The sequence below is a fragment of the Diadema antillarum genome, unplaced genomic scaffold (assembly GCF_040938485.1).
Source record: "Diadema antillarum isolate AM-2024a unplaced genomic scaffold, OU_Dant_1.0 seq00001664_RagTag, whole genome shotgun sequence".
NCBI lineage: Eukaryota > Metazoa > Echinodermata > Echinoidea > Diadematoida > Diadematidae > Diadema > Diadema antillarum.
Genome location: NW_027272363.1, coordinates 620,237 through 633,521, shown reverse-complemented (window position 1 = coordinate 633,521; position 13,285 = coordinate 620,237). Strand labels below are relative to the sequence as shown.

Genomic DNA, 13,285 nt, shown 5'->3' with positions numbered 1-13,285 from the left:
ACTAACACTAAACTATACACTATTTAAAGGTAAACTACATTTACACATAGACTGATGTAAATTCTTCTCATTCATCCAGTCGAAGTACAAGATCAAAGATTAGTTGACTCAAGAAACTGGAAATAAACTCACTGTTGCGACGTTTCGCCAATTATCAATTGGCTTCTTCGGGCGAATGAAGCTCCCGATGATGGAATGGCCCTTAAATAGTGCGAGATTGTGCAGAGCGCACTGGACCTTGTCCAGCGCGCGAAAGACGGCTTGGGATCTGAAACAGGGCATCACTACTGCCTTCAAGCCCCACAACACATTAAGGCAGAGATTAGTTCACGTCAAGGACCGAGTCGCCAAAGAAAAACAGAGAAACGTAGTCTATGGCATCCGATGTTCCCAGGAGGATTGCCATGATTTCTACATAGGGGAGACACAACAATCACTAAAAGCTCGCATGAACCAACACAGAAGACCCAGCAACTCAGAAAGCATCCCGGATTCAGCAGTATACACACACATCAATGCCAGCAAACATTCGTTCAACACCAATCAAGTGATTATTCTGGATAGAGAATCCAAGTGGTTTGAGAGGGGCGTCAAGGAAGCCATTTGGGAACGTGTGGAGAGACCTACACTTAACAAGAGAGGAGGTCTCCGCTTCAATTTATCGCACGCGTGGGACCGGGCCGTTCGCAAGATCCCAAGCCGTCTTTCGCGCGCTGGACAAGGTCCAGTGCGCTCTGCACAATCTCGCACTATTTAAGGGCCATTCCATCATCGGGAGCTTCATTCGCCCGAAGAAGCCAATTGATAATTGGCGAAACGTCGCAACAGTGAGTTTATTTCCAGTTTCTTGATTCAACTAATCTTTGATCTTACATTTACACATCATACACATTTGCAGGGGTAAATTGTAGTGTCAGAAGTACTAAATTATCATTATTATCATTATTTCCTAGCTAAACTAGCAAGAAGTAATTATAGAACAGTAAATGCACTTGAACGAAAGTTTGCACTAGCCTTTATTTCCAGAGTATCTCATAATAAATGTTCAAGCTAGGACTGATTGAGCTTTATTTCCAAAGTATCTCAAAATAAATGTTCAAGCTAGGACTGACTGAGCTTTATTTCCAAAGTATCTCAAAATAAATGTTCAAGCTAGGACTGATTGAGCTTTATTTCCAAAGTATCTCAAAATAAATATTCAAGCTACAGATTTTGTAGGACTGATTGAGCTGATTTTAGTCAGGGAACACAACCACACTCCTTCTGTCATAAGGAACCTGAATAATCCAACTTCCTTCCGGCTTCTCATCAACTTTGGAAATGATGCACAGCTCACCTTCACCTTAAAATTGCAAAATATTTTTACTGCTAAGCTGAACATGCAGTGAAACTTCCTGTTATGTGTTTCTCATCCTACATGTTGCCCATCACCTTTACTGGATTGAACAATGGGGAGAGTGGGTGGACAAAGTAGACCCTCTGGAGATAATGCTTACCACATGACTGCCATGTTTCCATTACAGGATCTAGCTCACAACTCTCTCAGCAACCTGCAGGCACAACATAAAAAAAAAAAAACGAGGTCAAAGGTTAGATATTGTGACAAAGTCCATTGCCCCCACTCCAACTGCAGATTTTCCCACACAAATGAAGCTACAATGTAGCAGGCTAACAGCCCGTGGATCTATCACTATAAAAGTACACTGTGCATTGCAATATGATATGGGCTACTGGTGTTGAGAAGTAAAACACTATTCTACAACTGCACTGTACACAAATCGGACTCCAAGAAAGGACTTGTAATTGACAGTTGTGAAAGACAGGCTCACACATACACTCTAATTCAATGAAACAAAACAGTTTTGGGAACAAATTGAGAGCATCAAATTAAGGGTATTTTCCTGAGGCAAAATGGTGACAACCTACGTAAAGTGTACACAAGTAGGGCCTACAGACAAATGTCCATAATCAACATACTGCATGGCATTGAAAAATGGAACTACAAGTGCTTGTGTTTGGAAAGTTCAGTTGGCACATACACTTGTACATGTAATGAAAGGGCCCTATGTCAGACTCCTAGAGGATTAATAGTGCAAATGTGTGTGTCAAGACAGAAATAATATGACACCAAGGAATTTTAATATACACTATCAACCTCTTGGGTCATGTTGAAATCTTACTCAACTTCCAATTTCACAATTCTTTTCTTGCTACATGAGACCATTATAAAAATCAGGTTCACTACTGACAAAATAATGCACCATATTTGATAAATTGATCATTTAACACGACAACAAATCATATGGCCATTTTCATTGCATGACCAGAGAAAGGGACACTCGGGCTTTTACAATTACAAGTCGTGCAATGCAGTATGTCAACCAAAGCACAGCTCCCGAGGGCAGTAAGCAGGCCGAGTGCGAAATCTAAAGACTTGATTGTTCCACTCTTTCAAAAGGTGCATTCACATACGGATATGTGAAATTACCGTGGTAGTCGATACCATGGTAATTTGTTGTCAGAATTCACACTGGCGAAATGATTATCGTAGTAATAGATACCACGGTATTTCAGTTTGTACATTGTAGTACTGTACTGTTCTCATTCACAAAATACAAATTGTACTAAAGTATTTCTGGCCCGAAAGGGCACCTCTTCAATGGAAGCACTGCTCACATATATTGAAAAATGAGAGAAGTTTGTCAGGCCAGGTGAGAGACATACCACTCAGGGAATAATTTTCCTGGTATAGCATAGCGATTAGCTATGCATTTTGGTGTGACTGCTATACAAAATATTGTTTGTGTAGCAAGTTTATACGTGTACATACAGTGTAGAAGTGTACACTAGTTTTTTGAAAATCTACCCCTATCGACTAAAATTGCTATTCAATTTTGAGAAGGTAAATTATTCCCTGCCACTGTCCAAAGAGTGGTAATTTGTGATAGGATTTACACTCAAATGTCTCATTCATAATTCGCACAAACTTTTATTGTACCACCCTAAACACCAGGATATTTCGCGAGATATTTGCCTTCATAGTTATGAAATTCTGTGGTATTTTACAACAAGTGTGAACAGCCCTATCGTAGATGGATGGTGGCGAACCGCATTAGAGAAACCCATTATTGTTACTCAGCACCACAGAAGCCCTTGGGCACAAATTGAGCATCCCCAGTCCAGGCTAATTACAGGCGTAAATCACAGGACGTTGGGTGATATCAAATTTTGCAAAGCGACAATCATTAGCTCGGGTTTACATTCACATTAGTTTCCATGGCAACAAAAACAGGATGAAGAGCAGTACCGCTCATTGATTAGGGTTTGATTGTAGTTGTAAAAAACATTTCAGCATAATCTTCTCACATCGTTATTCCTTCAAAGTTTATTGAAGCGAACACAATTTTCATTTCATTTGAACAGGGACAGACAGAATCCTTCCGCTTGTTACAACTGTACAACATTGTATGTGGTACCGCCAGACAAACAGTATGAACATGGAAATCTCTTTACAGCAATTAGAATATTATCGTTTTTTCTTCTTTTTTTTTGCCAGTTCAATTTTGGCAAAACAGAATGCAAGATGCATAAGTTATTGGTATATTCACAAAACTCACAAGAAAGATTGCAACTCAAACCATCCAAAAGTTTTTCACTGTGAACTAATATCTATTTAATATGTCCTCTCAAATGTATTAAAATTATATCACATTCCTTATGTTTGCAAAAGAACTTAAAAAAAAAAAAACAAACTCCAAAGATGATAAGCCGTAAAAAACAAAAAAACAAACAAAGACACAACACACTTTAAGAATATATCATGCATGTGGGGTTTGTAATAATCATCCAGCTTATTGAAACAAGTCCTTCACTTTATTAAAGTGAATATAAAAAAAAGACCACTGTACACAGTAACTTGGATAAGTAAATACTGTAGAAAGGCTATATTAATGTACAGTACATTGTATATAAAAAAAAAACAACCAACAAACAAACTACATGTACAAGTAGTGCCTCCATAATATGTCAATGCAAAGGTGGAGAATCATTGCCAGAACATGACTCTTTATTACGAAGAGGATTGCGAGTGAATTTTGATACATGCAGTGCCACGCTTTCTTTTAATACCAGACACCTTCCCTTTCATAACTCAATTCTACAGCTCATCCTACAGGCCTCCGCCTCAACTTTCAGCATTTGTAATTCAAATTGTCAATCCCAGGTGAAACACGAAGATGGACTCGTAGACTCAACACCTATCACATTTCTCCTATCTGGCTTTTAGGAAGACTAGTCAAGAGAAATGTACACTCAGTATTAACGTAAAGGGGCTCTACTAAATTTCTGTGACCCAAGGAATCTCGGGCAACTTTTTTTTTTTTTTTTTTTTTCAGGCAGTAAGGACAGCCTCCAAACTCAAACCGTCCCCCCCCCCCCCCCCCCCCCCCCCCCCCCCCACCTCAAAACCTCTCCACACAAATAAGATTTACCGAGGTTCAGGAACATATTGTATCAATGTAGACATCTGAGAAAGTTTTCAAACCCAGATTTTCAACTCACATAGACTGATTTTACTACAACATTTAGACACCTGCCGGAGTATACTCGGGACTCATCCTGAATGGGTTAAAGGGACTGTACAGTACTGGTTGAGGTGGGGATTCTTGTTTTGAACATTCCTACATAAGTGAGATAATGAGAAACCTCTTATGAAATATGAAAGAGCATGTAATTTTAAGAAGGATTTGACGTTTATTTGATGAAAATTGGTTTTTAAATGGCTGAGATATCCCCCAAACAGAGATGCCACAGGGAGCTGTCCAAATTTCCTGAAAATCACATGCGAGGGAGCGAAGCGACCGAGGGGGGTGGGTGTGAGAGGGGGGTGTCCCCCCTCCCACGGTAAGGACTTTTTGTTATTTTCGGAGTAGAATTATGGGTTCTGGTGCATATCTAAGAGGGGATTTTCACTATTTCTGTGCTTAAATAATTGGTACTTTAGCCATGTTGTAATCAGCCAGTTGTAATCAGCTACACACGTGCTTCTAAAATAAACATAGTAGAGAAAAGCTAATTGCATGTAATTGATTCCAGCGCTGACACCTATCTGTATGTGAATTAATATACTGTACGATAATTCACATACTGAATTACTGATATTTCTCATACTTGTCATCACTTCTCATTCACATACTGAATTTATTGATACTTCTCATTCACATACTGAATTACTGATATTTCTGTACAGCAATATGTAAACACCTATGTTAAGATGATCAGTTATATGCAGCATAGAAGACTGTTGTTTTGTTGTTTTTTTGTACTTTTATTGAAAAACATGTATTACTATTTTTCATTAATTTCCATTGCCCAATTTCACCATTCAAAAACTGCGACACGTGCGTGCATAACGCAATACGCCTTAACTATGCAGCGCTGTGCATGGTGCCTACCAAGCATTCACATAAGAATTGTTTGCTCAGAATTCTTGATTTTGCTGTTATGGAACATTAATAAAACACATATCATACTAAAAGTAAGATTCTAACCTTTCATTTGAGACAAAGTTTGTTGAATATGCATTCGGCTAGTCGAAGCGATTTATTTGGAAAACCTTGCGTGTCACGGCGAGATCAATTCATTTTGCTTCCATCAGTGACTCCCGGTGATCTTAGCCCGATTGGAGCAGGCCAGAAGAATGCAGGGAAACGTACGCCGCATGCAGCTCCCCCTTGCGGAAGGCCGCGGGGCACTATGGTCGCCTGTCTAGCTCTAGCTGCTTCGCGGTGTGCGGCGCACGATTCACGAGCTTTTCTATGGGAAAAAATCTGTTCTTTCAAGTTAACTGAAATAAGCGATTACTTTTGGTACTACAAGCCAATTTGAAGACCGTATATTTGAACAGGATAATACCGATCGTCGGTACTAGCGCTCGTAATACGCATTATTACAGTAATCAATGCAATGATGACACTCATCAAATTGGCAAATGCTTTGAAAGAAAAACATTGTTGCTTTCATGCTGCATGTATTGCGTATGGAGGTCGTCGAGAGAGACGGAGAGAGCGAATAGGCGCATTATCTCAGTAGTTATTCACGCATTCCAGGAGAATCTGGAAATACGGATTTTTTGCCAGCTTGCCGGAAATTCCGGAAAGCTTCCCTCTTTTTGGAAAAATCTGGAATTCCGGAAATTTCCGTAAATGTGGCATCTCTGAAAAAAGTGATTAAAAAGACTACAGGCCATGCCTTTTATTAGGATCTCTTTGTTTCACGTTGTTTTTGGATATCTCAGCCATTTCAAAACCGATTTTCATCCCCTTAGAATTGCATGCTCTTTGACATCTCATAGAGTGGTTTCTGAATATCTCTCAAAATGTTAAAAGCTAAATCCTCACCTTGACCTGAACTGTAAACACCCTTTAAAATGCGTGTACAACACAGAACTCAATGTTATAAAACATTCAAAGCAACTGTTTGCTAGAGACTACTCAGGATGTCATGAATCTGTCTACACAGTATATACATGCATTATAAAAGTGATCGCTCTTTTGATTTTGATCTCGATCAAAGCCCGCTGATAACACTGAGTTGCTCAATGTATGCTGCCTTTCAATAAACACAAATTTGTACATGTTTAGTATGAAAACTGCAGCATGTTTTGCATACTGAAATTGAAATTAAAATATAATTCAGTCCCATACATTGAACATCATGATCAGTACACCGCAAATCTACATGATAAATGTCAATTCTGCCCAAAATTATGCTGCAGAACAGCTTTTATATTGGACACACCCTTTTTCTGTATATGATTAATATTTGTTTGCTTTTAATTCCCCCCCCCCCACCATACATACAACTGTACACTGTAGTCCTACGTGGATACACACGGGTGCTCATTACACATACATGTCCATTCCAAACAAAAGTTCATCAGCAATTTCTATTTGATGGTTGTGGGAATTCTGTTATGCACTGCTTGTAATCATTGAATTTTGAAAGATTTTTGTTTTTTTAAATTCCAGTGCTCTATTAAAGTGAATGAATATCTGGCATTTTTGAATAGCTAATCATAGCTACATGTAGATGTAAATTAACCATCAATTAATCATACGGATAAATGTCACAATCAGAAAAGTGAAAATACAACTCCTACTGATTAACAACAAAATAGTTTATTCAAGGTAAAGTCACAAATCTCACATAATGCGGCAAACACAAAACAATAATCAACAAATGGATGCAATCATTACTGATGAAAGCATTTGGCAAGAAAATGAAAAATAAACAAATTTTTAAATTTCATGATGCATTATCTGACATGAGGAGAGCTTTGAGTGCATGTACACAAAACACCTCCTTCTAGGAAACAGGAGTCCAATGTAATGTACAGTATGTCCCCCAAAAAATTACAACGGGGCCCTCTGCAATGATATCTTTATAAATAGTGAATCAATCTATATACAAATTCAGGGTATGAAACTATAACTCATTGCCCACATCTTACAGAAAACCCCATTCAATTTGCTTCAGTGGTCAAAGAGAAATGAGGAATTTTGTAGAGGATGTCGGGAATCTCTTCTGTCCAGATTCTGTCTATTATTCACACACAAGAGCATTGAATTGCTAAAATTGGAAGAATCAGACTTATGACATGCTTTACAACAATCCACATTTCTCTGTGACCGCTTAACCAAATTGAATGGGGTTTTCTGCAAAATAGAGCAAAGATGTTATATTTTAAGACCCTGAAGTAGCACTTAGACAGGTTGATCATATTGGGTGTTATCAACTCGAAAATCTGATTGTAATTTTTGGGGCGACTTACTGCAGTATGTTCCCCCAAAATTACAATCAGATTGGCATTGATAACGCCCAATATGATTACATTTTTAAAATGCTACTTCAGGGTCTTAATATATAACATTTTAGCTCTATTTTGCAGAAATCCCTATTCGATTTGGGTAAGCGGTCACAGAGAAATGTGGATTGTTGCAAAGCATGTCATGAATCGGATTCTTCCGAGTTTAGCATTTCGATGATTTTGTGTGTGAATAAATAGACAGAACTTGGACAGAAGAGATTCCTGACATCCTCTACAAAATTCCGTATTTCTCTTTGACCACTGAAGCAAATCGAGTGGGGTTTTCTGTAAGATGCGGGCAATGAGTTATAGTTTCATACCATGAATTTGTATTTAGATTGATTCAATATCTTTAAAGATATCATTGCGGAGGGCCCCGTTGTAATTTTTTTGGGGACATACTGTATTAACCCATTGAGGATGAGTCCCAAGCATACTTGGGCAAGTTTGTTTGTTTGTTTGTTTCTCTTTTTTCTTTTTTTTTTTTGGATTCGCTACACTTCTTGTACATGCCTTGAAAGTTGGGGGGGGGGGGGGGTATACATGTATTGTAACACCATGACAATTCTCTTTTGATACTTGTATTAGTACTGCCTCTCATGCCCATGTGCTACAGTATAAGCTGCTTATATTATTCCTCGTTATCATTCAATATCTAACAAGAGTTTCTATGTTTTTTAATAATTTAGTGTAAAAAAAACAATTCTTCTTTGTATAACAATGTGTATTTCAGGAGAGTAGTGTCAAATTCACATGTGGAAGTATAGCTCTTTCTTTTTCTTTCCTTACTGTTAATCTTTACCCATCCATCATTTCTTTGTCATTCTTATCTGATTTTGATTCTGATTTTGATTTGGTGGGGGCTACGTTGATGGATTGAAGAATTTCTTTATAGAATTGTGAAATTGTGAAATTCATCAATGATGCCCCATTTTTTCTTTTTTCTTTTTTTTTTTTTGGGGGGGGGGGGGCAGAATTATTCAAAATACCAAAAAATACTACTCTACACCGCAACACCACACAACTGTCTAGTGAACTTTTGTTGTTCAAGAAAATTTTTTTTTCATTCACATTGTTTTTATGAATACACATACATTGTACTCTATGTACACCGTACATGTACACTCCACTATACTGTGACATCAGAAATTGTTATAGAGTTCCCATCTATAGAGTATGAAACATGGAATTAACCCAAACTTTGAAAAGTTGTTATTTTTTTTAGAAAACAGATCATCCAATTTTCCTCAAATACGTGTTTGAGTGTTTAACTTCCATATCTTTCTGTATTCCCTGAAGCCAAATAGACATGTTTGGGAACCACCCCTTTCAGGTTTACACATTCATATGAGAACAAATTCTGCACAATTTCCACCATTCTGCTTCTAAAGATTGATGATATAAAATCATAACAAAGAGCAGAAAATAACTAGTATTGTCATTAAATGCAACCAAACTGGTGCAGAGATAATCAATGTGATGTTTGACAGTGACAAAACAAGTTCTTCCTGTACCCTTCATCAAACAGTAATCCTAAAATCATCACAACAGCTGAAAATATGACAATCCCGGAGATACCCGGTAATTCGGTTGGCAGGGAGATTATGCAGATAATATCCTCAGGTAATACTTAGAGTGTTTGTGATTAACCACCAAATGATGTGGTATTTGGTCATGATGTGGGTGAACAACTATCAAGAATCCTCTATATTTTGTTGAATTATTTCATATTCAATCAGTTTTTTAACGTCGTACTCTGGGTTACAATAAACTTGGTGAGGGTAATTTTCGGTGATAAACATGCAAAAAGATATTGTTGCATTACTGAATTCTCACCTCCATCAATACTACCATCCCTTTGATACAGACTACATCTGTACCTGCATTCTCTTCTCCCCCTCCCCCCCCCCCCTCATAAAGACCAGGAAGCTGAGATGAAGTCCTATTAAACCACAAATAAAGGCCCCACCATCTGCTTCTCAAAGAGACGGTATCTAAAGGGGTCCATCTCCTCACCCGCCTGTGTAATTTACTCTTAATGCCACCTCCTGCTTCCCTGCCTCTCTGAACGTAGCCGAGAGCAAGGTATCCTAGCAACCCACAAACACACTACCAGCTTCCACTCACTGGACACGAGTACCTGTAAACTATTATGCGACCCATTTCACGCTAATGGAGGTAAGCATCGTACCTGCAATTAAATCTCAGCCAGCACTCATTAGTAAAAAGGGGAGCGAGCCTTAGAGGCCAAGCTCATTCACTCTGCTTTAACTCTTTGAAGACAAGCTAATTTTGCTATAACATGCACTTCCAATACACACCTACCGGAGTATACTTGGGACTAATCTTCAATGGGTTAATTCAACATATAAATCTCACATTAAAGTCATATTGACAGAAACACAAACAAAAAAATAAAGAAAAAATGATATTTCACAAAAAAAAGAAAAAAAAAAGGATTAGTGGTGTACATATCTAATTTCAATAGAAACATGTGTTTTTGTACGTGTAATTAAGCTATGTAGAAAAACCAAGAATTCAGGATGCTACATAAGCACAAAGTTTGCCCGAATGCCCAGAGCAAGTGAAAATCAAATTTGGGCAAGTGTTTATGGACGATGAGAAGAAATGCTTGCCCGAATAGAGCAAGAAAAAAGTTTTGAAGCCACCTGTTTTTCACTTATTCCCCCTCCCAACAAACCCACAAAGTCACCCATACAGAAGCCCAAAGATAATGGCTGTTTTATAGATCATAATGTAACCCACTTTACATCTCATTTCAGCAACTTTCTGACACCTACATGAAGAAGCCCCAATGCAATGCAATGCCAACACTCGATCAGTCCCATTTTTTTACTCCATTGTGTTTAAGCATGCAAATCAATGTGTGCTGTTCATTCAAATGATTGTGTTTTATTAAGCCCTTGACTTACGCATGATTTTCTATGTTATTCCCTTATATTTTAGACTTTCTTTTCAGGCAAGTAAAATTAATATTCAGGCAAGTGTTTTGCAGCAAATTTGAAAATCTGCTTGCCAGACCGGGCAAGTGGTAAAATAATGTTATGTAGCACCCAGGAATTGCCAGTGTACCAACTGGCCATTCAAAATGGAAGGTGGGTTTATAGTAATGATGCAACTTGATGCCAATGATGCCACTTGAGTTGAATGAAGACGTGACTCTTATTTCAAGCAGCGTACAACATGTACAGGCGTACATGTACAACCTGTACATTGTACAACACATGTATCTCACATTCCACAACAAAACATTGTTCTGGAAACTCAGCTTAAGAAACAGGACATGCTTGTCACTGTACATTGTATTCTCATACAAGCTAGAATCACATTCTGCTCAATTCTGCACGCAAAATCTCTACCTCATACACATTGTGCATTCAATATGATGTTTGAAAGATGGAGGTAATTTGAACGAAACTTGTATTGTACAGTACAGTATACTGTGCTAACCCATACAGATTTTCAACTCGTTACAAGTGATCCCTATTCATATCTTCAATGAGATACAATGTACATCCCATGAAAATTGGTTTACAATTTCATGAAATGATATTGGAATAAAAATCTGAATGACTACCATTTTGATATATTTTCAAAGACCACATAGACATTTACAAGGCAAATATTACACAGGATTTCACACTTGGTATCTTGAATAGTGCCAAGTAAAAAAAAAAGGAAAAAAAGTATATTTTTCTTTAAAAACTGAAACTTCAGACTACCTTTGAAAAAGTTACTGTACTCTTCCAACATCACAAATTGATACAGAGTTCCACTCTGAGAGAGGGTCTGGGTGGTACATGGAATTACCCAAACTTGAATTCACTTTTGAATAGAATAGCTTACAAAATGTAGGTGTTGTATTTCCTCAAACTTTCAAAGTTCTTTACTGTCCTTTCTGCATTTACTGAATCCACCTATAATCTTTAAAGGATTGTATTTTGAGAAAAAAAATTACACATCATACAAACATACTGTATCCACTTGAATACAAGGCACAGATTAAAATCAGAAAAAAGAAAACAAATGGTAGACGATTAATCAAAGCATGTAAGTCTCGCACAGGAAACTTTAATACAAACTTTGCAGCTTCATACAGTGTATGCTTCCACGGTAGTAGCAACCTCAACATGCAAATTAGATGAAGTGATGATGTCAAGAAGCAGAGAAGTATCACAATTTTCCATCAAGATCTTACCACACAGAGGAGTTCCTTTTAAACTATGTCACTGAAAAGAGGTGTGTGCGTACAGCTGTTTGCCAAGCTGGCAAGCTCCACACTGTGCTACAAATCCTAAAATCAAAACGCAATGCTGTCCGACCCTCGCGCAATATCAGTCAAATGTCGATCGCAAGCGAACGGAGACAGTGACAGCGAGCAGGCGGTGCGATGGTCACGTGCATCCGTCATCCAAATCACAAGGACACCTACACTTTTAAACTGGAAAAGAGAGGAGAGAACTCCCGGACAGGGACACAGGGACGAGTCACTCTCCACTTTACTGGCACTCACCCTGAACTTGCTCAGTCCATCGCATTGGGCAAATAACCACCACTCTGGCTGCACTGGAAGTAGCCTCAACACAAGCGGTTATGATTTTGCATGTCATTAATCATAGGTTTTTAACCCCTCGATGAAGAGCTCATTTTGCTACCTAACTCTAAAGTGCATTTCCCTCAAACATCTGCTTGAGTATACTCTTGACAAATTCTCAATGGGTTAATTATTATACCCAAACCCAAGGACAGGAAATTAATGCGGCAAGCAAAGGGTTACCCTTTTCCATAGGTCTGGGTATGAAATTTGTGCACATTTGACTCATTGGCAAAGAAGGCATTTCTCTTGTTTAAAATTACTGTGATATGCAGCAATATTCCAGATTGCTTGTTTTCAAATTGAGTATAGAAATAAAGGAAGTAAACATTGAAAGAATATGAAGTACAATGTACAGTCAAACCTGTACAACGTAGCAGCCACTCGAGGGAGACAAAAAAGTTGCCATTGTAGACAGGTGGCTGCTATAGACAGGGTCATTCATGGATTTTCTCTTGTTGTCATCCCAGATTAGCATTTTATAAATTTTCATGTTTAAAAAGGTGATTCTCTATTATGATTTGCTTTTCACCACATTTTACAATGTTTAGTACTCAAAGATAACAAGAATATGAAATCAAACTTTCAGAATGAAATTTCAGAATGAAAACATACCATGTAGTAGTTAAATGCCATGTGAAACATCAATTGAAACATTCTCACAAGTTGTCCTTTCACAGGCCATGCCAATGCTCCACTCTGCCTCAACTAGAAAAGCACTCTGAGCGCAAACCTCTGCCAAGCAGCTACTTTCCAAATACTCTTCCATAGAGATCAGTGATTTCCAGCCATACATATATGCA

At 38.0% G+C, this 13,285-nt stretch overlaps 1 protein-coding gene across 1 annotated transcript in view; it reads right to left on the bottom strand.

The window, feature by feature from the left end:
* Nucleotides 1-13,285, bottom strand: part of LOC139711513 (uncharacterized) — a 106,757-nt gene that overhangs the window by 77,320 nt on the left and 16,152 nt on the right. Inside the window, exon 3 of the mRNA XM_071623389.1 lies at nt 1,497-1,550. Coding sequence (XP_071479490.1) covers nt 1,497-1,518 — 22 coding nt within the window. The 5' untranslated portion in view covers nt 1,519-1,550. The remainder of the gene's footprint in view (nt 1-1,496; nt 1,551-13,285) is intronic.